Source organism: Carassius auratus, chromosome 47 (genome assembly GCF_003368295.1).
Source record: "Carassius auratus strain Wakin chromosome 47, ASM336829v1, whole genome shotgun sequence".
Lineage (NCBI taxonomy): Eukaryota > Metazoa > Chordata > Actinopteri > Cypriniformes > Cyprinidae > Carassius > Carassius auratus.
The window spans coordinates 10,093,621-10,120,093 of record NC_039289.1 but is presented as its reverse complement, the minus strand read 5'-3'; the positions used below and the strand labels follow the sequence as shown (position 1 = coordinate 10,120,093).

Sequence of the window (26,473 nt, the reverse complement as noted above, 5' to 3'; positions counted from 1 at the left end):
TTTTTTGAACTGATCCAGTGCAGTCTGAATCCCAAACGAATGACTCTTCTGAGACAATTCTGCTTCTTTTGCACAGTATCCTGTTGGCCGGAGTCCTAAAACCCTGAACGGTCTGTTGAGTCCTCAGTGTGAGGAGCGGGTGACGGTCAGCCAGTCGTCTCTGTGCGACAAACTCCAGGACAGGAGCTGGGTAGGAAGTGTGGCCACCGAAGGAGGCATGGACCACTCAGCCATCCTCCCGCTGCGCTCCAAGAACTTCAGGGAGAAAAGCGACGTGCACTTTGTGGAAGTGATAAAGGGAGACAGGTGAGGAAGAGAAGATGAATTTGAATCGTCTTGTATTTCAGTCGTTCATTTTCACATGGGTTTCTCCACAATGTCTTTGTTTCAGTCTGATGAAGGATTACTTCTTCAAACCGCCCATCAACAAGCTGAGCCTGAACTTCCTTGAGAAATCTCTGGAGTCAGCTTATCGCACCAGCTACCACGCTGAGGTACCTGCCTGGGTCACTACAGTTCACTCGAATTAATTCATTATTCATTATATATCTATTAGGAAGTTCAAAAAAACACATTTCTCATTTTTGTTTGGTTTAACTTAATGCTTAAAGACTAAAACTGAAATAAAAATGACTGAAATCTGTACAGACGTATATTTAAAAAGCTACAAAAAATGATGAAAAACAACAAAACTAATAAAAGATTAACTAAAATTAAAACTGAAATTATATTAAATATTTTCAAATAATTTCTCATTTCCGTTTGGTTTAACTTGATGTACTAAAAAAAGACAAAACTAAAATAAAATGATTCAAAACAGTACAGACTATGAAATATGAAAAGTGAAAAATACAAAAATACAAACTAATTCAAAACATGAATAAAAAATGGCAAGTCAACTTTTTTTCAATTTTATTTGGTTTAACTTGATGCACTAAAATAAAATAAAATAAATTAAATAAAAATGAATAAATAAAAACTATACAAATCTATTTAAAAAAGTAAAAAAATGACAAAAACTCTACAAACTTTAAAATTATAAAAGAAGACTGGAAAAATATAAAAATAATTTGTTTTTTTATTTCAGCTAGTTTAAGAAATAAAAATAAACTATACAGACATTTTAAAAAAACATGAAAATAACAAAACGTGCAATAAAATACAAAAATGTTAACCAGATTAAAATAAAAAAAGAAAACATAAAAAATAAAACATTAAAATTATGGATAAACTAATGTATGTAATGTTATGTAACTATAATAGCGTCTCAGTGATGTTAAAATAATAAAACACACACACACACACTCCTGCCTAAGGGAGTATGTGGATCTCCATACGATCACACATGGACCTCTTCTGGTTATTCCCAGAAGTGCAGCCTCATCACCTCAGTGTCTAAGCTCGAGTTTCATCATGTGTGTTTCCTCCAGGTGTTGAATCCGGTGCCGGTGCGGACGTTTGCCAGTCCAGTCTTCAGCTCTCTGCTCGACATTCTGCTGTCTTGTGCCGTTTTCCTCGCCCTGACCTTTGCCTGCTTCCTGTATCCCCTTGTTACAATGGAGACGCCCCTGGCAGCCACACTCTGTCTGGCCGTCACAGCCGCTCTGCTGGAACTGGTTTCTCTCGTTCTGGCCATTCGGTGATCTGCCATTACCTTTGTACTATTATATTTAGATCATTTATCTCTCTCTCTTTTAAAGTGATTTTTTTTAACCCTGCCATAATGTAGAGTATATATAATGATTTAACAGTGAAGTTCAAATCTTATCAGATAAATGGCTTGAACGATGTCTCCATCTTCCTCCTGCAGTATGGTGTTTTGTCTGGATGATGTACAGAACTGTACCCGCTCTCTGTTGAAGCTGGTGTCCGGCTGGCTCCTGCGTCATGTGATCGGGGCTGTGCTCGTGTCACTTCCTGCGGTGTCCGTCTTCTCCCATCTGGTTTACAGTCTGCAGATGCCCATCCAGGTGAGGTGTGGGGAAATGAGTGCTTTAATTCAGCAAGGATTCAAAAACATTCATCATGTTACAAACTTTCTTATCATTAAAGAATCACTAAAGAATTGATCACTGTCTCACTAACATATTTAGCAGCTATTTAAACATTGATAATAATCAGAAATGTTTCTATACAGATGTTCATTATGCTTTGAGGATTTGAGATGTTATTTGATTATGATATCTGTGATTGGTGGACTGTTTAATGTGTGCTCTTCTGCTTGGGTAGGTGACCATGTTCCTGTGCTGTGCTCTCATTATTGCTATTATCCAGTACTGTAACTTCTGCCAGCTGAGTTTCTGGATGCGCTCCGCTCTGGCCACCGTGGCTGGTGTGTCTTTACTCGTCCTGCTCTACAGTGCCACCAGCAGGCCCAGGTCAGACATCCTCAGCTTTTGATACCTGTTTGGCTAGCAAAGCATCAACAAACTTTACCATTATAAACTTAGTGTAATCATTTAAGGAAATTAAGATTTACTCGCTCTCAGGCCATCCAGTTTGGTGATGAGCATGTTTCTTCATGGGAACAGATTTTTAGAAATTTAGCATTATCACTTGCACACCAATGGATCCTGTGCAGTGAATGGGTGCCGTCAGAATGAGAGCCCAAACAGTTGCTAAAAACTTCACAGTAATCCACACCACTCCATCACAGTCCATCAGTTAACAGCTTGTGAAGACAAAAGCTGCATGTTTGTAAGAAACAAATCCATCATTTTAAATTCGAAGCAATGCCTCTAGCTAAATTAGTCTTCGATCCATAATATTGCTTTCTCCAGTGAAAAAGTTATCTGAATCAGGAGAGAAATATGCACAGATTAATCACCATTTACAAGAGAGAATTGTCCAAAATGATGTTGTTTGAACTCATTCTGACGGCACCCATTCACTGCAGAGGATCCGCTGGTAAGCAAGTGACCGTAAATGGAGAAAATTTCTCCAAATTTCTTCTGATGAAGAAACAAACTCATCTGCATCTAGGATGTCCTCAGAGTGAATCAGTTTTCAGCAAACTTTCATTTTTGGGTGAACTATTCCTCAAAATTAAAACTGACTACATTATACTTTTAGAACATTGTATGGTTTTGTTAATATAGTTATTTATTTTTTTGACTCTCATGACTGTTCATGATGGTACATGTCCACCAGTACTGAAGAAATCCATCCGATACCACCCAAAACAACAGAAGTGTGTCTGTAAAAATCATTTGATAAACACATTTAATTTTGAAAGCAATCAACTCCACAATCCCCCACACAAACCTGCCATTCAGCTTCCATAGAGGGAATTTAAAATGCCTGCTTCTCTCCGCTGTACATGAATGGTTTCTGTAGAGAACTCCTGATTTATGATGATAACCGTTTTCTTTTTGCAGCGCCACTGACAGTTTTCCAACCTCTAGGTGAGTGTTTTATCAACTTATGTCATGAAAACTATTCCTAGTACCAACTTAGATTTGAGTTGACATATGTAAAATGGTTAAGATTTTACTTTTTGTATGTGAACGTGTTAATAAAATGTTAAAATATGATGCACTTAATAAATCATGAAATATGCAGGAAGTAACTTTATTGACATTAATATGACTCAAACTAAAAGGGGTCCATTAATCTTAGTCGAAATTAAATCAAAATTTATATATATATATATATATTTATATTTTCTATTATACACTATTTGACATATGACAAATAATAATAATATGAATTCTAAAATCGGCTTAAAATATCAAACATGACTGAAATGCTGACTGAATGGACTCATAGTCTAAAGATGAAAATTATAGTGTATGCCCATCAGACACTTTCCAATTTATAAATTTTTTTATTTTGTGTGCATGTAAAATCCATAAAGTCAGATTCCTGAAAATCTGCAAGCTGACTGAATTTCGGTAACTCGTGCAGTCTCATCCAAATCTATGCAATGGTCATGTAGCGTATTCCAAACCTTTAATCTCTGGTTAATGCATGCTTAAATGTCTATGGCATTTAAAATGCCATATGATAAAGACAAGGTGACGAGTCCACCCATCCCTAGCACCATCCATGGTTGAAGACTTAAAACATCTTAAAATTGAAAAGGTGTTTTTGAGAACCTTCTATTGTTGGCGTTATCTTTCTGTAGAACACACCACTCAAATCTGAACTCTTTTTCTCTTTTCTTCAGGAACATGAGTAACCAGAGTGCCGAAGTAAATAAGACAGGTGAGTTGGACTCTGAGCCCACAGCGCTCGACCTGCTCGTCCTAGAGACCGTACTCTCATTCTTCCTCCTGCTGATGCTGGTTTGGTTTCTCAACCGGGAATTCGAGGTCAGCTACCGCCTGCATTACCACGGGAATGTGGAAGCTGACAAGCATCGCATCAAGATCCAAGCCATGCGAGATCAAGCGGACTGGCTGCTGCGTAACATCATCCCCATCCATGTTGCCGAGCATCTGGAGGTGAACCAGAGTTACTCTAAAAATCACGAGAACGTCGGAGTCATCTTCGCAAGTATTGTCAACTTCAGCGAGTTCTACGAAGAGAGCTACGAGGGCGGGAAAGAGTGCTACAGAGTACTTAATGAACTCATCGGAGACTTTGACGAACTGTTGCGCAAGCCTGCATTCTCAAACGTAGAGAAGATTAAAACCATTGGTGCCACCTACATGGCAGCGTCTGGATTAAATGGACAGCAGTGCCAAGAGCAGCCACACCCGCACGCCCACCTACGTGCCCTCTTTGACTTTGCCCTTGAAATGATGCGCGTGGTGGATGATTTTAACAAGAACATGTTGGGTTTCAAGTTCAAGCTTCGAATTGGTTTCAACCATGGGCCCCTGACTGCCGGCGTCATCGGCACTACCAAGCTGCTTTACGACATATGGGGCGACACGGTCAACATCGCTAGCCGCATGGACAGCACGGGAGTGGAGTGCCGCATACAAGTTAGCGAAGAGAGTCACTGTGTGCTTAACAGAATGAACTACACCTTTGATTATCGTGGCACTGTAAACGTGAAAGGAAAAGGGCAGATGAGGACTTACCTGTATCCCCAAATGAACGAAGGCAGATCGGGGTCCACACAAAGCCTGGAACAAGGCCAGGTGGATGGCACACTTGCCAATGCAACAACAACAACAACAACATCCACTGCACCACTACACCCCCCATCCACCCCTCTCAATGTTGCCTCAATCAGTGGCCACGGTGTGCCTCAGGGCCGTGTATTAGGCCCGTCTCAGATTACAAAGACGTTTCACCAAGACACTAAGGACAATTCTCCTGTCCCAGAGCTCACAGAACAGGATTACGAGAGTCCTTATCAAACACCATCACTAAGTGGTACATCAGTAGCACAACTATACGCACCATTAGCCAGACCAGAGACACCTTTACAAGGAGAGGAGGATGAAGCTGCAGATGAGCGTACAAAGCTCAGGGCAGCGGAGTGATTCAAGTTTCCTCCTCACATCAGCTGACCTTCTTTAAGAGCTTATCAGCAGTTAATTTTCAGACTCTACTTCTTTCAAGGGGCTTTTCTGACCACAACTGTTGGAGTTCCAACGAGTAGCATTAGCCTGTATAGGGCATATGTGTTGATAACGTGACCTAAATAGAAAAATGGATGCTCTAAGCATCTGCTGTGTGGATCACAGTGTAGCACAGAGTAGGGAAATGGATGGAGTTTATATTTCTGATGTTCTCCAATTAGTTTTTTTGTTTGTTTTGTTTATAAAGTGCCTTCACAATATGTAAGATCAGTCAAATGAACAAATGAGAGAAACGTTTGAACAGATATATCAGCATGGCTTTTTGAAGAGATGTGGACAGTGAAAATGCAGTTTTTTTGTAATGTATTACACCTCTAATGCCATATTCATTTTTTTTTTCATTTATTTCAGTATTTCTTTCTCGCTCAAAATAATCAAAAACGAGCCAGTTGCTAATTAAAAACTGGTTGTTTTAAGGTTATTCTAATGAATATATACAGTATAGCAGTCACTTATCACGTTACAATAAAACCAAGGCAAGGGTGGATAGATATAGATGAGCTTCCAGCACTTCTGTCCACAATGCCCGTATTAATATCCAGTATATATGTCAGGAAACAAAGTAGCTTTTATCGATGGGAGGTAAAATGTCTCACGCACAATAGCACCCTAAACTCATAAAATGAGGGAAAACAGCACAATCAGCCTTATTTTTTAGAATGCAATCAAAAAGGATGGTAGAAACCATGCTGTGCACGCTCTCCCCTTCATTAAAGGACACAAGGGCTCGTGATTGTAATGCATTGGGAAAATCAGAGTATAATGTTTGTGTTTGGAGGTTCAGTGCATTTGTTTTTTGCATAAAATTTTCCCACACAATTTAGTGTTTCTCATTGCCTGAGGGAATGTCCTGCAGGATTCAATTTAATAAATGTTTTTTTTTTTCTTAGCATGGCACTCGACAGTATTTAAGGATCTTAACACAGCAGAGCTCTGTTTTTTTTTTTTTTTCACTAAATATATCCAGTAAACTCAAGCCAGCGAAGCCTTCAATGAAGTGTTCAGTTGAACAGATTTTGTAGCTGAATTGTTTAGCAGTGCATTTAAATTCATTTCATTCAGTGCCTCAAACGTTCTCATATTTGAATCAGTTGTTTCTCACTGTGATCATGCCAGCAGAGTCGGTGCTGGTATTGCCGTAGGTTTTATTGATCACACTGCACTTGTGATACCCGTTCACTCCATGGCCTTGAGGTGGAAGGTTCTTATGTCGCCATATTTGGCGAGCGGCTTGCAGTTTTGTTATAATACATTAATTTCTGCCTACTCTTTTGGAAGATTTGTATCTGATAGTGTTTGTGTGTGTCAATTATGTTAAGATTTTGACAGCAGTTCTTCCAATTTTTTTTTTTCGACATTTGTGCAGAGATTTTCATTGCTTCTCTCCAACTGATTTATTTGTCTCTGATGAGTTCATAACACTAGATAATCTAATACTCTGCAGTATATCTCGCGATGTGTCTTACATTTCAATCATCAGTCGAACAAAGCAACATTAGTTTCTCAAAGCAAGTCTGCATCCTCTACCGTCATGTATAGTGAATAAGCTTGGCTCTGAGGTTTGATGAGGACCGATTTCTTTCTTTATTCCTGTTTACACAGCGATCACTAGTTTGTTCTCAAAAATGGACGGAATCCAGTGCCTTTTTGTTCACTTTTTCCCTCTCAATCGTTAATAGCAGGTTGCTTCAGAGTCAAACTATCGGGGGTCTTTTGATGCTGCAACTTTCACACCTGCAATTTTATGTTTTTGTATCATTATTATGATTATTTCCTCTTTGATGTGAATTATAATTCCAGCTTTTTTTTTGTACACTGTGTATCTTTAAAATGGAACTCTTCGGGATGGAAAAGGGATTTGATTTTGCTGTTAATTGCTTTATGGTGCACTGCTTTCCAGCCAACACATATTCACCTTTGAGTTCTTGCATCACTCCATTGGCTAAAGAAACCCAGTGCTGACAGTATTGAATTATAATTAATTGTGCATATTGTCTGTGGTTTTGTATTAAATGCATTTGTATTTATTGGGGCTGTGCATGAATTGGTGTGCAGCCACAGAGCCTAATATCAAAAGGGCATATTTATCAAAGGGAGCCACTTAAAGCAAGGAGAAATGGGTTTTTGCACCCAGTTTCAACTGAGGTAACAAGCACCGAAGGCCTAAACTCTTGAAAAGTGCCTCCGATTCAATTCTACTAAAGTTTTATGATATTTGAAATCAACTAAAATGGAAAGGTGTGAATTTGATCTTGTTTTATGTGATCGTTCCCACGTGAATCACACTGCTTCACTCTTTTGTTTTTGTATAAATTTGAACAAATCTCAATCGGTTAAGAGTGCAAATATTCATATTTGAGTGCAAATCTAAAACCAAGTTGTTTTGGTGCTCATGAGTGTTAAAAAATGCCCTTAAATATGACTTCACATGCTTTTATTAACTGTGCATTAGTTATTTTGTGCCATTTATGGGAATATGTGTATACCAAAGATTTTTAATAGTGTGGGCGGAAGCTGCAAGACAGATATTTTTGTAGTAGTTGTTGTTTTTTTCCCCCAGCAGCACAAGTTCATCAATCATTTGTTCTTATGCACATGAAACACAGCGGGTATTGATATATTAGCCATTATATTCAGGCAAAAAGCATAATCTGTATACATTTGCACAGTGCACTCACTTTGTATGTACATACCATGTATTGTTTCATTTGATTTTTATGTTTCAAAGTTGATATTACATGTGCATGTGCCAGATTTGGAGAGTAGAAAAACAATGAAAAGATAACCAGAAGCGGCATGTGTCTGTTTTATGTGTGAACGAAATGGCCGTTTTTTATTTTATTTTGGGTTTTTTTTAATGTTGATTTAAATCATGATTAATCATTATTATGAATGTTTCAAATGGATAATATCATAAGAGATGTGTTTTATGAGGGCCAAAATATAATTCAAGACAAGAAAAAATACAAAAACTCTCCGAGTATAAACAATTAAGTGTTATAATTTGAAGTTAATATGAATTGCACTGCTTCTCAACAACTTGTTTTAGTACAAACTATACTATTAGCTTAAATGTAAAACTAGTTTCGTCCCGATACGATTTTGTCTATATGTAAATAAAGACCGATTGCGTTAATGAGCGTCCAGTGCTGATTTGTGATCGTCTCGCGCCTCCAGCGGCCGCTCCGCGCGTTCACAGCAGGGTTGACGTAGGGTGTGATCGCGCTCGCGCGCCCCCGCCCCCTCGGCTCCGACTATCTGGAAAAGAAAAAAAAAACTTTTTTTGTATCGAAGGAATCAACAGCCGCCATCTTGTCTCGGCTCGGAATCAGGATTTCTGTAGAGCATTATTTTGTATTTTTGGACGCGGCGCATCCAGAACGCGCTCTGACGACACCGTGCAGCGGACGATGACGCCTTTATATCGCCGCGAAGGAATTTTTGGCGAGAAGTCCTGGATTTGATCGGCGTTCGTCGGCCACAAACCCCTCGTCTATCTGATTTCCCCTTCAAGAGCGGCGCTTGCGTCTGTGTTTCACTCCGAGCTGTTATTGTTTACCGGACGCTTTTGGAGGACAGACAGCCCCGAGGACACTATTTTGCAAAAATATCTCATTTTCATGCAACCGTGCATTTTTACACGCAGCCAAACAGTTTTTGCAAGGAAAGAAATCGACGTCAGAAAATGGATCGCGTGCCGTTGCAAAATTAACGACACTTGCGCGCGAGGATTCCTGTGGATATCTAATGTGGGATTTAATGTTGAATTCGCGGAAAGGAGGCGTTTTCTCTGGGTAATATAACGATGGTAATGTGGGTGTTGGGTGTTGGATTATCATGGGGTGAGTGGTGGTGGCGACGTGGGGCGCTGTTGCTGCTTTTTTGAGAAGATCCTCCGCCGAGCCGCTCCACACTCCCCAAAAGTAAGCCAACATCTGTTTTTCTGACGAAAGGATTCTTCACTTTGAATTTCTCCCCACGAAATTCAACCAGAAGCTCTTTTTTAACCGCAATGGCTGAGAATGTGCTCGAAAGCGGCCCTCCGAGCGCGAAGCGAGCGAAGCTGACGGCACCTGCTCCGGACGCCTCAGGTAACAGTCCCAACCCTGATAAATACTCCTCTGAGAGACTTTGTGAAGCACCTTTATTCACGCAGCTGTCAAATGAGTCCAGCGACTGTCCAGTCAGCTTTACAGGTCGCTTACTTCACCCTGAAATGTAATCATTTAACGTTAGTCGCCCTCATGTTCAAAACTCGCATGACCGTAAAAGAGAAGCGAGCTTTCATACAGTGTGCTTTACAGAAGTCAGATGTTGTTGCATACACGAGGGTGGATAAATGATAACGGGTAACTCCACCTATGTACTGTTTTGATATAATGTACATAATAATTTCACAATGTATCCAGCGTTTAGAGAATCAAGTAATAGTTATCGATCAAACCTCTGTGCACGTAAAAACCTAACTGCTGTGTATCTAAATAGAACCAGGTGAGATTTTTGTAACGCATTGCATCAATCCGGCCATAATATTAATTCAAGATCAGTTTGTTGAAAGCTGGGAGTGCAGGGAAGGAAGCGACAGATCCACGCGAACGTCCCGGGACAGTTTCTGTAAGCGAAAGTTTTAGTTTATGGTCGCTATGAAACGGTTATAAATGTGCACGCAGTTATTATTGCTTTCTAGGAAGTTCGCGCGTTAGTACGTTAAGTTTCATCATTTGCATTTAGGCCCTTTTGTTAAAAACAAAAAATGTAACGTTTTATCAGCAGCTATGGGTTTAACGTCGCTAGCTTTTGTTAAAAGCACTTTTGAGGCATGTCAATTAATCTCTCATAAAGCTAATATTCACAGAAAAGCGTTTTTGTTTCTCATGGAGCGTAGTTATTGAGGTCACGTGACCAACCCTGTCGCGTTACACAGCGTAAACACCTAAACAAGATACAAACTTATTCAGTGCTCTTTTGAGACTTGTTAAATGCGCATGGCTGGCCTCTCCAGAAGCCAAACTAGTGCTTTGTGAGTGAGCTGAAGTCTCAGTTTGTCTCAAATGTGGCAAAGCACTCCTGCTTTGTTCAGTTGGATCAATTTTGTTCAAATTATGAGCATAAACACAATCCAGACCGAGTTCAGAGATATGCTGTTCTGCTGCTTATGAGCTCGCTAGTCGAAATAGTTAATAATTGTTTGCTTAGACTAGTTAACCTAGTGTTTAACTAGCACTTTGTTGTATTAGCTTGTAAACCTGTTACTTTTAGGCCCGTTTGAAGCGTCACCTCAGCTGTCATTAACCACATAAATGGCTGTAGTGTCCATCACCGTGTGCATGCTACAGATTTGCATCATGCGTGTGATGACTAGTGCTCAAATGTGTTAAACTCGGCACATACAGGTTGTATGAAGTTCAGCATCCCTTCCTTTACACTAATCAGCATGTAATTTGACTGATTAGTAGGGTTGCAGGATAAATCTTATGCGTTTATCATGCACCTCTTGTCAGTAAAGCCAGTTCTGTGATTAGTAGTAAATCTCCAGGATGTGTTTTCAGATGGAGTGACATTTACTACACAGCCATAGTTTACTGACAAGCTACGCAAACAGCTTTCATTATCGCAGGCGATTAACTGCTGATAATGAACGCTGTGTTTATCGTGCAGCCCTACTGATTATCTATGTCCGCAGGCAACTAGTGTGTTTGTAAGTAAACGTGAGCTCTGTTTAGTAGTCGGGAAGTCTTGTTGCACCTGTAGAGACCTGTTTCTCTAGTTTCTATGCTTTTCATTCACAAAGTAGTGCTTGTTTGACCATCACAGGCTACAGCATCTATCTTGCCTGTGTGCGTTCAGGCTATATTACTTCAGGATATAGTTATTTTGACAGGTGAAGTGCATAATTTGTTTCAGGAAGTATGGAGTATCCAGTTGCATTCGGACTTGAGCAGTGCAGGTATAATGCCTGTAGTGAGAGGAGTAGCGGTCAACTGATGTATCGGTTTTTGCCGATTGATCGGCACTGATTGATTGTTGGAACTAATGGCTATTTGCAAAATAGTAGCCGATAGTTTTTCCGGGTTACTTCTGTTGATGGAGTAGCTGATTATACACTACGAGAGCGCATGAGGCTGAGTTTTCCATTAAATTACATTATATGTGTGACCCATGGACTTAAGTTGGCAAAAATCATTAGGATATTAAGTAAAGATCATGTTCCATGAAGATATTTTGTAAATTTCCTACCGTAAATATATCTAAATCACATTTTTTTTATTAATATGCATTGCTGAAAACTTTATTTTACCACTTTAAAGGTTATGTTCTCAGTATTTAGATTTTTTTTGCACCCTCAGATTCCAGATTTTCAAATAGTTTCATCTCAGCCAAATATTATCCTATCCTATAAAACCATACATCAATAGAAAGTTTATTTATACCCGCGAGATCTAGACATGACACTGTGCTTTTTGCCCGGTGTATGACTGCCATATTTTGTTATTTGGATTCGATTACCATCACGTGTTCTAGAATGGAAGCGATTAAACTGTGAGAATATACATCTATATGCATGTAATTTCAATGCTCTGGCTAGATATTTAAAGATGGCGGTATAGAATGTGTAAATTTCAACTGTTAAAACATTTAAAAATTTTGAAGTTGCTTCTATTAACATTAGTTAATGAACTTAATAATATTTAATTTTTATAGCCAGTTGATTAATCCGTATCAGCCAGTGTGGTCCAACCTAGCTATAGGTATCATCAAAGCCACTATCGGTCGACCTCTTAGTAGTGATGTGATTATGGTTTTCTAGAATAGTGAAGTATGCAGTTCGTATTTCGTCAGTAAATGTTCTTTTGTAGCAAGTTTGGGAAATTTCATCCTGAAAAGTTCTGTTATCAGCCCTAAACTTTGCAGTCCGACTCTCAGTTTCGTTTAATCAAAAATTCAACACATGCGCAGTGCCCAGTCACCGCGTTTAAAACTGGAAAAACGCTTTTGTGATAAAGTTGTAGAAGCTATCATAAGAATAATTGTCAATTTTGCTTTTCTGACATATCTAATAGGAAAACTTGATAAATATATCAGAAGAGCTCTTTTTTGTGCAAATATATACTAGTAAATATTAAGTGTATATATATAGTAATATTAATGTAAGTCCTCTCCACTTACATAAGACTGATAAACATATGCATGTTCATAAGACAAAAAACATTTGTAAGCCAAAATATATATTTAAAAAAAACATTTTGTAAATATATAGGTCACATGCACTGTAATCTGATTGAGAAGATTGTATTCACATGGTTACATGCTTAGTTTTTTTTTTCCAGATTCAAAAAAGTCACTGGCAGTGTCAATGAACCAAAATCAAGCGATCCAGGTACTCAATTAGTGAGTTTTTATAGATTTTTTAGTGGAGACTCTTCAGTTAGCCACCTGTGTTTTACCTGTTGTTATTATTATTATAATATTTACTTTTTAAAAGCACCATTGTCGTTAAGATAGATGCCACTGGCTGATGCATCGTGTCTCCTGCAGTTTCTTTTTAATATCCTGTGACAAGCATTGCTTTATTGACATGTCAAGTCTTTCAAAAATGCATCTCAAACCCTTTACGTTTTGTTCTATTTCATTGCACGCCATTCAGCTGTTTTTCTTTTTCTTTCAAACACAAGACGTGACCTATCTTGGTGCAGTGATCCTAAAATCAGTCTAACTGTACAGGGTTTCCTTAAAACTGATGAGGAATGTTAACTAGTGAGGAATCAGCTAAAAGAGCAACATCGGTAACATTCCCAAACAGGCCACACAATAGCTGAAACCTAGACTTCTGCAGAGTTGGTTCACTCGCACACATGCCTTCGCTTCGAGAGCTTGAGTAGTGCACACCAGAGATGTGTCCAGCAGCAGTGCTGTGAACATGCATTCAGACACCACGATGACTTCTTCATATGCATGGGGTAGTGGTCGTTTAGATGGCTGTCAGTGATTTGATACAATAATCAGTTGCTTAGTAACATTTTTATGAATTTTTACAAGGCATGTGAGAATGCGAAATGTGCAACAAACATTTTCCCAAATTTGTAATGAGAATCATTTATAAATCTCCTGTTGTCAACAAAAAGAACCAATGAGGCCTTACTGCAGATTTCTGCAAAAACCAAGAACTCCATCAGCATTAATAAATGTTATTATTGTAATTTTACTATTGTTCTGTAAAATGAAATAAAAGTAAAAGATTATAGTGAGGATAATAATAATTACAGCAGCTCTATTAATACATTTATTATAGCATTCACACATAGTGTTCAGACTGGGATCTGCAATATTTTCTAATGTTATTTTATTTGATGTTATTTTAAAATATTATTTTAATAACTTATTCAATTCAATTTAAATTAAATTGTTTTATTGGTACAATGACTGCTAGAATGTCAAAAAATGTTCAGTGTTAGGTAAATATTTTTAAAGCACATTTTAGTTAATTAATTTATGCAATGGTGAAAAAAATTGGCAAAAAAGGAAAAATAAAAACCGTGTTTGGTGTTCAGCCTTCAGCATTCGGCCCAGTGTTTCATTTTGTTCAGCTTCGGCCAAGAATTTTAATTTCGGTGCATCTTAAGTTTTTATAATGGAATAGAATACTCTGGGTGTTCTTCACACTAAGAAAAAACTAGTTCTTTTCAGAACTGTTCTGTGAAAGTTCTTTGCAGAACTCAAATGGTTGTTCTATGGCAGGGCTGGGCAACTTCGGTCCTGGAGGGCCACTGTCCTGCAGAGTTTAGCTCCAAGCCTAACTAAACACACCGTCCTGTAGCTTTCTTGTATTCTTGAAGACCTTGATTAACTTGTTCAGGTGAGTTTGATTAGGGGGTGGGAATCTATGGGTATCTCACGATTGGATTCAATTCGATTACGATTAATGATGCATCGATGCATCACAATGTTGTCATACAACCTGTACATGTATTAGGGGTGGGAATCTTCAGGCACTTCACTATCTGATCCGATTCCCAAACTATTCTTGATCTACATTTTTGACAATTTTTCTTCTGTGCAAATAAATCTTTGCAACTTTACATCTTATACAAAATTGCAGTTTTATGCTTTTTTTATAGTTGGAATCTCTTTATGTCAGTTCTGCCATCTTAAAAATATAGAGTCTGAATCTTCACTGGTTTCACAATTCCGTTTAATTACGATTATCATTATCAACTCAATATCACTTTGCTTCACATTCTCAGTTTTCAATATTACTGCACATGGCTACATTTTCATATAAATTTTATAGCAAATTTATTTTGTGCAAAATTTACTTTATTATTATTATTATTATTATTATACAAGCACATCAGGCTATTTTTTTAAAACAATTACTTATTTTAAAAAAGTGTTCTTTAAGTGTCCGAAAGCTTACAGACAATAGTTGAGGATTTTTCTTTTTTTCCCTCATCATTATTGCTGTTTGATTATTACTGATGAGATCATAGAAAGTGACAGCTTTAACAGACTGCATTCACGCACCGATCTATTTCGATATCAGATGTTTTGTCCTGCTCTGAAAACATAAATAACTGTGTGTACATCAGTTTCGTATAAAAGTATTCGAAAATGAAAGTGCATTTAACCGCAGCCGCAATTGAGCTTCAGGACAACAAACACCAAGCGCACGTGAAAGTCTGTCAGTGCGTGAGCTTGGTGCATCTAATAGTACTGCATTCCAAACGACATAAATGAAACCATATCTAAAATAAAACCCAGCGAGTGGACGGAAGCACAGATTATGAAGCAATGTGCCAGGTCTCACAGTGCAAACTCTTTGCATTGAAGCCACCCGCGTCTTTAGCGCGCACAGAGAGCAGTTAGCCCAAGGCGCTAAATCCAAGTCACAGATAGTAGTATATATCTTGAGCTCTACTTTTGATTTATTCATTTAAAATTTGCACCATTCTGAGACTTTTCACATTATACTGGACATTCTATTTGTATAACTGGGTTCAATGACACAGTCAACATATTCTGCAGAAATTATAGGCCCTTTAACGGCTGGAATATGCTACACAACTTTCATATGGTTAAAGTTCGGCAAAATGTCCAGAAACATTCTAGAACTTTTGTTAACTCTTCAGGATTTTTTGGTAACCTTTGGAATATTTGGGAAAGTTTGGAAAGTTCATGAAAATGTTATACTTATATATTTGTGCATTCTGGTCAGTTTGTGCTGATATGAATTGTAATGTTAAGGTTATGTATTATAAATAACTAGGCGTATCTTATATTAGATAAATCCCGTTGATTAAAACCTTGCAGTCAAAATGCTTCATTGGTGATCTTCAGCGCTTGCAGCTCAAAACAGAAATGCAGAACATTAATAACTATGACTAGGACTGTCAAATACATAATGTTATATTGAGAGCACTATTGTAAATTTTTGTGAGTTCTTAGGGTTGAGCTGACGTTTTCAGCATTGCAAAGCACGTGCACAGAAGGATTACACATTCTGACTACATAACAACGTTTAAGTTCACTTGCGCTTGATTTTGTGCGATATAATCAGGGCCGCTGGATGCATTGTGCATATTCTACGCATTCCTGCAGGGTTGGCGATTATAAAGCTGGAAGTTCCCACAAACATTTCTGTACTAAAGATTGTAGCTGGAATCCAAACAGATCATCAGAGCCGCTCAGTAATTTTAAAGCTTTCTGTAAGACAGAATTTCACAAACATTGTGAGTGACTGGGATTGAGTGGTACTGCGTCTTCTCCCGTTCTCTCAAACTGCACAAATCCATAATATCCATGTTCATTTTTCTCTGCACGCAATACAAGACTAGTGTGCGTTTTGGACAGTTCAGGGAATTGTCACTTGCACATCATCTTAAGTCATGCCACTTTAAACATCCAAGCTGTTTTAACCCATAATGTACTAGGGTTTGGGTTGCTTGCAATTATGCATAATCAATTGTTATTATAATAATAAGTACATATAACGTGTAACACGGACACCTTAAAATAACATTTAACATTTAAGTAATAATTATTATTATTAAGTTAAAAGTGAATCTAGCGTTCTTTACCATTGCTCGTGCCATGAACCCTACACCCACAGCAAATAGAACAAAACCATTATATGAACCGAAGCGTGGTATATCGTTACACCCCTGGAATAGTGTGTAAATATGTGAAGAGATCTATAGTTTTGTAAGGTTATAACTAGTCCTGCACAGAGCCTGTAGAAAGTTTGACACATTGCCTGTCTTTGCATCTTGGTTTATGGATTTGGCCGGTGACTTTCTGGCTACCAGTACAAATGTGATGTCGTAAGCTACATTTTGCGGATTTTTTTCCCAACAATCAGTTCAGAAAATGTGGCAAACAGTGTGTAGATTCCGAATTTTCGCTCATTTTTCGCTCAACATGCCATTCTGGTCTGTAACGGGCTTTCTCTGTGTTTTTGACGACTGAGGTGCGATAGTCCCCTTCTCTGTGACCGATGGTGTAGAATGGAGTGTGTGATTCCTTTTCTTAAATGAAAGTATTGTAGTATCAAAATTGATATCATAACTGAGAAATGGAATCGGAATTCGAATGAATATGGAACAACATTGGTAAATTAACATCCCATGGCCTAAACAATTGAATCTCATTCATTTGAGATTGAATGGAGCTGAGCTAAAAGTCTTGGTTTATTTGTATCCCTTGCTTTACTCCCCATCCGAGTGAAATCCCAGGCGATGCGCACCTGTCTCAGCTCAGACGGCCCGCGGTCTCTCAGATGCTGGGAACGACAGCTGTGGTCTGCTGCCCTGTGAAGAGACTATTTATAGCCTGCCCCCAGAGCCACTATAACAAGCTTCTGGATCCCTGTTGGGACTCCAAAGTGCTTCCGAATGTGTATGTTGCTTTGCATTTTGGCTTGGCCCCGAGCACAGAGTGGGCGGGATGTTGGCACTGGATAGCGGAGTGTGTAAGCGAGCATGTGCACGAGTCTGGCTCCGTGATGTGGATCATTAAACAGCCAGCTGCTCCGTGAGGGAGTGAAAGAAATGGGATGATCCCTACCCCTGCCTCCCTCGTGTTTAGCACCTGCAGCGTCTGGCAGAACGTCTGTGTTTACTCTCGAACCGGTGTGAGCTCAGTGCTACCCGTGCTGGATCTCAATCAGAGACGCGGATAGCTTGTCCGGGAAAAGTGGATTTTGTGATGGGACAAGTGAAAGAGAATTTCACTGCTGTTAATTCTGCTGTTAAATAAAGAAACGGTGTAGGACAGTGGTTATTATGCACAATCAGTGAGAAACTCTATATTTGTGCAGTGTGCGTAAAAGTAACAAATAGCAGTATGCTACTTTGTCACTTAAACTTCAGTTGTGTGTGGCGATGCAGTATACACAGTCCTGCAACAAACTTTACAAACTGTGCTTGTCATTTAACCTCACTAGTGTATAGTGTATTCTGCAGTATGTGCTATATATATTGCCTATAGTTTAAGCGGGCTCGCTCTCATTAGACAAACATCGAGCGTCTCATTATCAGATCCATGAATTGTGCACCTGAATCAGTGGTGATATCCTCTCTTAGCATCCGTCCTGTTGTGTTGGTGGCAGTTACTAACAGCTGTGGTAAGTCTCACTGTCACGGAGGTGATTGAGAACCTCTCCTTCCTCCCAGATGGTCTGATGTATCATACACACTCCTGTGTGTGTGTGTGTGTGTAACGTGTCAGTCGTTCATTAGCAGGTTTTAGTAGATAAGGTGGATTTATTAAAGCTATTAGCAGACTCCGCAGCATATTGAGCCTCATGTAGGCATGTTGATTTAGACTCTCTCTCTCTCTCTCTCTGCAGTTTTCCCTCACAGCATGGAACTGCTTAAACAATATTAATAAGGTGTCTAAAAATGATCCCCTTAATATGAAATTTAATAGACCTTAGTCAGAGTTGTCAGCATGTGGAACCTTTTTCAGCAATTTTTTAGCAATTTCCCATGATTTGAAATCGGGACGTTTTTTGTAACAAAAACGATTTAATTTCTTTAAATCATCATTTTCGTTCAAGTCAAATTTGTGTGCATTAAGGTATATAAGAAGAATAATCACACACACACTTTGTTTCTTCAGAGTTGGGTTCACTTTCCTGGGATGACCTGGAGAACGATCTTCCAGATGAGCTGATTCCTAATGGAGACCTGGGGCTGATGTCCATGTCCTCTAACGGCGGGGCTGCAGGTACGGGCGGTCACGGCCCCATGGTCCCTGACACTGCTGCCAAGCACAAGCAGCTCTCTGAGCTGCTACGGCCTGGAAGCAGTGCTGGCATCGGACCTCAGCTGGGTGGGCTTAGAAAGATTCCCCTGGGCCAGGGCTCCCCTTCTCACCCCTCTCAAACACAGAAACCAGGCGGCACTCCCGGGGCGCAGTGCAATAATGCCAGCTCGGCTGGCTTGGGACTCGGCACGGGATTTACCCAGGCCATGCTGAACAGTGGCATGATGGGACAGAACGCAGGCGGACAACCAGGTCAGGTGATCAATGGGACTCTGGGCTCTGTAGGCCGCGGTCGAGGAGCACCGGGGATGCAGTACCAGGGTGGCGTCATGCAGGTGGCACCTTCTGTAGGGGCGGGAGGAGCAGGGGGGGCGGCGGTACCAGGAGGAGCGGGGAGTGTCCTGGCAGAGACACTCACACAGGGGGCACAGCAGATGGGCATCAACACCCAGCAAGCCGGAAATATCAACAAGGTGAGATGGCCAGTTTCACTCATTTTGAGTTCAGAGTCATGAGAAGATTTAAGATGGCACGAATGACAATTGCCCTGATGAATATCCCTATTATCAATCATGTGCATTTATGTACATTTTGCCATTTTGTACAAAAATCCTTTGGAAACAGCAGATTTTAATAAAATTTTCGAATTGCACATAAAAAAAATTGTATTCGGTTACACATTTACTGTATAAATTCCTAGTGGAGCATCACACAAATCATGTAACTTTACCTGAGGTCATGGCACTGAAACATTTCTCCAGATAATTGGCTATTACTTTCCAGAATATTCTGATGTCTGCTGACGCTGATGACGAGCAGACATTTAGTTTGTCCGAGGGTTTTGTTTGCTCGCTATAAGCCGCAAATCATTTAATTTATTTAAGTAGATGTTAGAGCTACACGATTAATCGTTAAAAGATCGCGATCTCGATTCAGACACCCTCTCGATCTCTTTTCTAAATGAAGACGATTCCCCGAGTCTGTTAAACCTTTGACAAAGTCTTACCGGATCATTCAAATCTGTGTTCACACTGCCGCTGACACAGAGAGAGCGGTTAGCATGTTTGGTTAAGAAACATCTTCACAAATGGTCTTTTCAACTAGACAGTATTATTTCTGTCTTACAGTCATTCATATTATCACAGAAGTACTGAGATAAAGTTTATAGTTCAGATATAAACATTGATATCTATCTGGCAGCGATCAAAATAGAGCAAATCCCCATTTGAAAGTACTGCGCTTCAAATATCTTAACAGCGCTCACTGTTCCTGTCAGACTTCAGCGAGTTTACAGTGCTGCCGTCTTCGTCTTTCTTCTTCTGTGGTTTTCCTAGTTCGTGATTGGTTGACTTCAGATAAATCAACAAATCGTATCGTTCAACCGCACACATGTCATGAATTCAAACCGATAGCTCACGAACTTCTTAGACCTGTTTAAAAATGATCTGGAGGTCGGGAAGTGCTCGTAAGCCACTCTGCTCGGCTCGTAATTCATCGCAAATGATGCGAGCGGCGACCATACAAGCATACGCGATTTCCAAACGATTGAAAAAAAATGCATGCAAACTCGTACGACAGCAAAAATCGCACGTGTACGCCCGCCTTAATGAAACAAGTAGGTTTATGAGTGAGTCGTTGAATCAACTTTTTCATCATTCTAATATAAAAAATTGGGGTTTTAAATATATTATATATACACCACCAATCAAAAGTTTTTTGAACCGTAAGATGTGTAATGTTTTCAAAGAAGTCTCTTCTGCTCAGTAAAATGTTGAAATTTTTACAATTTAAAATAACTGCTTTCTACTTGAATGTCTTTTTAAAATGTAATTTATTCCTGTGATGCACAGCTGAATTTTTCAGCATCATTACTCCAGTCCTCTGTCACATGATACTTCAGAAATTATTTTAATATTCTGATTTGCTGTAAAAAAAATAAATAAAAATACAATTATTTTGGTGTTGCTAATAATTTCCACTCTGTTCTTATTAAAATTGTGCTTGAATTATTTATATATATATATATATATATATATATATATATATATATATATATATATATATATATATATATATATATATATATATATATATATATAAAACCCAATTTTTAGTTCATCATGGTGAACTTGGACGTTCTGGCGGTGATTGTAAAAATGATAAATGCATGTTGATGTCATGATGTCTTGAATAAAATATGCCTATTTTCCAATGTTTCTCTTTCTTGTTGGGTTATCACCTATGTAGACACATTTCATGATGGTAAAATAAATTTCCTTTAAATGGTCATATGATGCGATTTCAAATTTTCCTTTCTCTTTGGAGTGTAATAAGCTGTTTGTGAATAGACAAGATCCCTAAAGCTGCAAAGACTAACGTCTCAAACCCAAAGAGATATTCTTTATGAAGTTCATTTAAAATCATGAAAACCAAACAAACAAAATCTTGAAATCACTTCTGAAGCGGACAGGAAGCCAGTGTAGTGAAGCTAAGACAGGGTAATGTGCTCATACCTTTTAGTCCTTGTATGGGTCACTGTGTGGGAAGATTTGCAAAACGCCGCCCAAATGTTCCCACAAAGAAAGAAGGCTTAACCTTTAATTCTTGTTGTAGTACTATTGCCGCTGGCGCCATGTTGTGGAGATGCTGTTTCGTTGTGAAAGAAAACCTCCTTTGTTTGCCCTTCCAAAAGAGGACACAACTAGAAATCAGTGGTTAAAGGGTTAGTTCATCCAAAAATGAAAATAAAGCCATAAATTACGCACCCTGAAGTCAACATAGGTGTATGAGACTTTCTTCTTTCAGACGAATTCAGTTGGAGTTATGTTAAAAATGGTCTTTGATCTTTCAAGCTGTTTGATGCCAAACACAGTATAAGTCATTATAATCCGTGATTATGTCCCCACTGGATGCAACTAATGGCTCGTTTGGAATGGGTTTTATTGTTTTTGTCTTGTGGCAGTGGTGTTCTGACCGGACATGCATCACAGTATGTTAAGGGGGTGTAACATTTCCATCACATGCATGAGGCATTCGGCCAATCACAATGCACTGGATAGCTGGCCAATCAGAGCACAACTCGCTTTTCAGTCTGATTAGCTTTGTAAAAAATGATGCGTTTCAGAAAGGTGCATAGAGGAGAAACAATAATCTACAGTATGTGGAATTTTTTTTTTTTTTTTTTTTTTAACCTTCCTCATAAACATTTAATTACACCAAATACACAAAAGAATCTTTTTAGCAGCATAATATGTGACCCTTTAATAATAACAATTGCAGCATTGTTTTTAAACTTGTAGTCGAGCTATAACGTATTTGATATTTATCATGTATGGCTAAAATCATGCAGGAATTAAAAACTTTTTTTTTGAGAAAAAAAGGTCTCATTTGGCCCTTTTTTAATGAAATAAAAATAACTGCTTTATCTAGAAGATGATTAGAAATTTCATTTTTGTATTCTAATTTTTATCATTTTTATTTTATTAATCAAGATACAATGCCCACAATATTATATTCAGTGATGGGCTGAAAAGCCTACAAATATTTTAAATGAATGAAGAATTTCTCAGCATAATTACACCATTTAAACAAATCTATGAAAATATTGCACTGAAACGTGCGCTGAATTTGCGTATTTTATTTATACCGGTTATGTTTGTGGATTTTTGTCATTTATAGTATAATAAAATCTAAACTGAGGTTACAAAAGTGAGTAAGTCAAGATAAGTGAGGGGTTTCCTTTTCTTTTTTTTCTTTGATTAACATTAATGGCTGGCGGCAGCGGCTGCTGTCAACGCATGGATCCAATACACCCTTGTTTTCTTTCTCAATACTTTACGCTCACTTAACGCATAACTGATTGTATTTAATGGGATATTTTGATATAACTTGTGTATATTTGTCTATTTAAAGGTCACGTTTTTCGTGTTTTTTTTTTTTTTGAAGCTTTGTGTTTACAGAATCAGAATGAGCTTTATTGCCAGGTATGTTCACATACGAGGAATTTGTTTTCGTGGCAGAAGCTCTGCAGTGCAACATAACAGCGACAGAACAAAAAACACAATATAGGTGGGTAAGGAATGACAATATACAAATTTACAGTGTGCATTATAGCATGTTGATGTTTCGCGTGTAAAAAAAACAGTATTTTTCACACAATTCACTTATCTGTATACTGTTGTTTTCATAAAAACGGGCTCATGTCTTCCTTGTTCTATAAAGTCCCTCCTTCAGAAATACGTAATGAGTTCTGATTGGGCCAGGGGTTCCTGTGTTGTGATTCGACAGCAGCTGAGCGCGCGCCGCCCTCCTGGAAACACGATTGGGCTAGTTTTGGACTAGTTTTGAGAAGTGGGCAGGATTTGTTTTGAAAACCTGGCAATCCTGATCTGAACCATAGACCGTAAAAGAACGCACGTGCTGGAGATGTACTTATAATCACAGGAGCGTTTTTACTGACAAGATGCGCATGAAAATCGCATTAGATTTTTTTGCATAGCCCTAACATCTAGTTAACAAAACTTAACCACGTTGCCCTTTGTGTAATAAGTTACAGAAACTGTTAAACGCACCAACTTAATAAAATACCGTGATATTTATGAGACATTGCCGATATACAATGATATTGTCTCACGGCCCAGCCCTATATCTTCTGTAACATTCCAGTATTGCGGATGGAAAAAAATGAAGCCATGCGTCCAGTTTGATCTGTCACTGTAGCAGCAGACGGACTCACGTTATAACTCTCTATCTTAAGCCGCGCTGTGCTGCCTCATTGTTTGATTACAGGACTCATTCCTGCTCTTCTGTTTTTCATTAGGCTTAATTGCTTGTTTTGCGAGAGCGGTTGCGTGCCAGAACTCTCTTAAACTCTGCCATTTTGTTTGAAGTCCTGCGATAACGCCAGAATTATGCTTGATGGGAAGGCAGCTGAAAAGCTCTGTGTAAAGTGGCATGTTACATGCATGCACAACTCATCTGTGCTCTATGCAAATGTGATGAACAAAATGAGTCTCTATGATGATGGGTCTGAAAGTAGCACTTGAATGTCAGAAATGGTTGGTGTTTGCATTTGTATTACGAAACTTTTAATAAATTGTTGGTTAATTATATAAGTTTCATGATTTCAATTTAGACATGCCTTTTGATTACTAAAATTGAATGTGACCATTAAAAAGGAGTCCATAAATAAATAAATGCAAGACAGTTTGTGGAAAATGAAATGGAATAAAAAAAATTAAAAAAAAGGAAAATCTGCCTCCATCCAGTCAACAAGTCACCACCGTGCATGTTTTCTTTTTTGAATGCTTAATAAAAGTCTATTTTAAATGTCTTCATTGGTCCACTGAGAAAAAACTACATGTTAGTTTAGACTGACATGAGGGTGAATAATTGACAAGAGTGAGGAAATCCTGGGCATGATGCAGATCTGCTGGGAGAGTGAATCCTGGCTGCTCTGACAGACAGATAATGTGTGTGTGTGTATGAGTAAGCCCAGAGAGTAGCGTGAGAAGTGTGTTGGTGTGTATGAATGAGTGAGCAGAGCGGAGGGAGGGAGGAGCGTTCGGTGCGTGTGCCACTCAGCTGGGCTCTTTTATCTGGTCTGCTGGAGTGATGTCAACAGATGAGAGCAGACGGCCGGCACGCTGCTGGACATCAGCACAGACACACACTCAGGAAGTGAATTTGCAGATGCGAGTTCACCGAACAAATGCAGTGAAATGTGAAACTTCTAAACACTAGCATTTCTGCTTTCCCACATTCATAAACGCGTGTATGAATGGAATTCAGTGGAATGAAAGTGTAGTGTGAGCACTAAAATGGAGTAAATTATTATGTTTTGGTTAGAAATGTGTTTTATGATGAATGAAACTAATTGTTGCAGGGTTTTATTTCTTTGTTTCTGATTTTTTTATTTAGTTTAGCTTGATGTATTAAACTAAAACTGTAATAAAAATAGGTAAAACTATGTAGAAACTCAGAAACAGAAAAACTTAAACTAATAAAACCTGACCAAATGACAAAAAAAAAAATATATATATATATATATATCTCGATTTATTTGTATTATTAATTTATCTGTTAATGTGCGGTCTCATTAGAAAAACTTTGACACAAAACGTCTATTGTTTGTTGTCAACAATGCAGTGATGGATGATGCACAGCTCACACTGAAGTCACTTCAAACCAAGCAGCTTTCTGTTGCTGAATGTGGTGAATTCGCATGACCAACTTACAAAATGTACATGGGGAAATCTTTCGCCCTCATTCAAAATTCCCAATCACTCCTATTCAGATGAGTGGATTTCCCCCTTGAAAATTCACTGGACGATGCTTATTTATCCTATGCTATAGTAACAATAATGACCAGGTGTCTGAATCTTCCGATGACTCGTCTGACATGATATTTCCCGTTTTCTTGGGTTTGTAGATGGGCATGGCTGGTGGCAGCAGTCCGTTCGGTCAGTACCAGGGTGGAGGGCAACAGATGGGCTCGGCTGGTGTGAACGCTCAGAATAAAGGTGCCCTTCCTAAAAGCCTGCCCCAGTTTCCAACTGACCTAAAGGGAGCGACGGTCACCAGTGTGTCAAACATGGTGAGTCTCCCATCACGCACACTAACTGGAGTGAGCTTGCAGACGAAAGTTCATTCTGTGACGCCGTTGTTGGTTCTCGCCCACAGCCCCAGCAGCAGCAGGTGTCGGTGGGGATGGTGGCAGGTCAGGGTGTGTCCGTGGGCCCCACGGCCGACCCGGAGAAGCGAAAGCTGATCCAGCAGCAGCTGGTTCTGCTGCTCCATGCTCACAAGTGCCAGCGGCGCGAGCAGGCCAACGGCGAGGTGCGGGCCTGTGCGCTGCCCCACTGCAGGACCATGAAGAACGTCCTTAACCACATGACACACTGCCAGGCCGGCAAATCCTGCCAAGGTGAGTCAACGTCAAACGCCCATCGCCAGAGCTGATCCCAACTCAAATGCTTGCCTGATAAAATAAGTCTTATCCATACGATTCACAATTTGGGTTTCTACATGAGTGTCACATGCTGCTTTGACCTCAACATGAATAGTTTTGCAGATAGTGTTACATTAAACCAATATATTGTTCATTGTATCAATGGAATTGTATTAATCGCTATTTTCACATTATGTATTAAGAAATGAATTAACAAAACATGTTACTTTATTATAATATGATATAATTGCAATATAATATATAATATAGTGGTCGACCGATATGTGTTTTTGACAGCCAATGCCGATATCTTGGAAAGCAGGGGGACTGATAGCTGATATAAAGCCGATATAATATTTTTATTATTCATATTTAAGAAATTTTAAATCATTTGACAATGGATTAAAAAATAAATGTGTAAAAGAAACTCCTTTTTTTTCACAAATAAATAAATATTTAATAAAATTATAATATAAAAAAGTAGGCTCACCTTGAACACATCGACCAAGCAGAAAAACTTATCGGCTGATGCCGATATTTGAAAAAAATGGCAAATATCGGCCGATATATCGGCCTTGACGATATATTGGTCGACCAAATATAATATTGTTTATTAAAACAAGTTCAGTCGTTTTTTCGACTGGCCTGGTCGGGCTAGTGCTTTAAATTTTTACTGGCCCTGCCACAAAAAAAGAAAATAGTTGCTGTTAAAACTGCTTGAATT

At 38.8% G+C, this 26,473-nt stretch overlaps 2 protein-coding genes across 7 annotated transcripts in view; both read left to right on the top strand.

Annotated features, from left to right (window-relative positions):
* The window catches only part of LOC113065061 (adenylate cyclase type 9-like), a 28,012-nt gene extending 19,682 nt beyond the window's left edge, over positions 1 to 8,330 (top strand). The window contains exons 4-10 of one of the 2 annotated variants that reach the window (XM_026236188.1): positions 77 to 306; positions 392 to 494; positions 1,431 to 1,639; positions 1,811 to 1,970; positions 2,230 to 2,378; positions 3,378 to 3,404; positions 4,169 to 8,330. In XM_026236188.1, coding sequence (XP_026091973.1) covers positions 77 to 306; positions 392 to 494; positions 1,431 to 1,639; positions 1,811 to 1,970; positions 2,230 to 2,378; positions 3,378 to 3,404; positions 4,169 to 5,438 — 2,148 coding nt within the window. In that variant the 3' untranslated portion in view covers positions 5,439 to 8,330. The remainder of the gene's footprint in view (positions 1 to 76; positions 307 to 391; positions 495 to 1,430; positions 1,640 to 1,810; positions 1,971 to 2,229; positions 2,379 to 3,377; positions 3,405 to 4,168) is intronic. The other variant, XM_026236189.1, reaches the window with a different exon arrangement.
* Positions 8,331 to 8,808: 478 nt separating this feature from the next.
* LOC113065060 (CREB-binding protein-like) overlaps positions 8,809 to 26,473 on the top strand; it is a 35,875-nt gene continuing 18,210 nt past the window's right edge. For 4 of the 5 annotated variants that reach the window (XM_026236186.1, XM_026236184.1, XM_026236182.1 and 1 more), the window contains exons 1-4: positions 8,809 to 9,628; positions 18,654 to 19,273; positions 25,231 to 25,395; positions 25,482 to 25,725. In XM_026236186.1, the coding sequence (XP_026091971.1) occupies positions 9,550 to 9,628; positions 18,654 to 19,273; positions 25,231 to 25,395; positions 25,482 to 25,725 (1,108 nt within the window). In that variant the 5' untranslated portion in view covers positions 8,809 to 9,549. The remainder of the gene's footprint in view (positions 9,629 to 18,653; positions 19,274 to 25,230; positions 25,396 to 25,481; positions 25,726 to 26,473) is intronic. The other variant, XM_026236187.1, reaches the window with a different exon arrangement.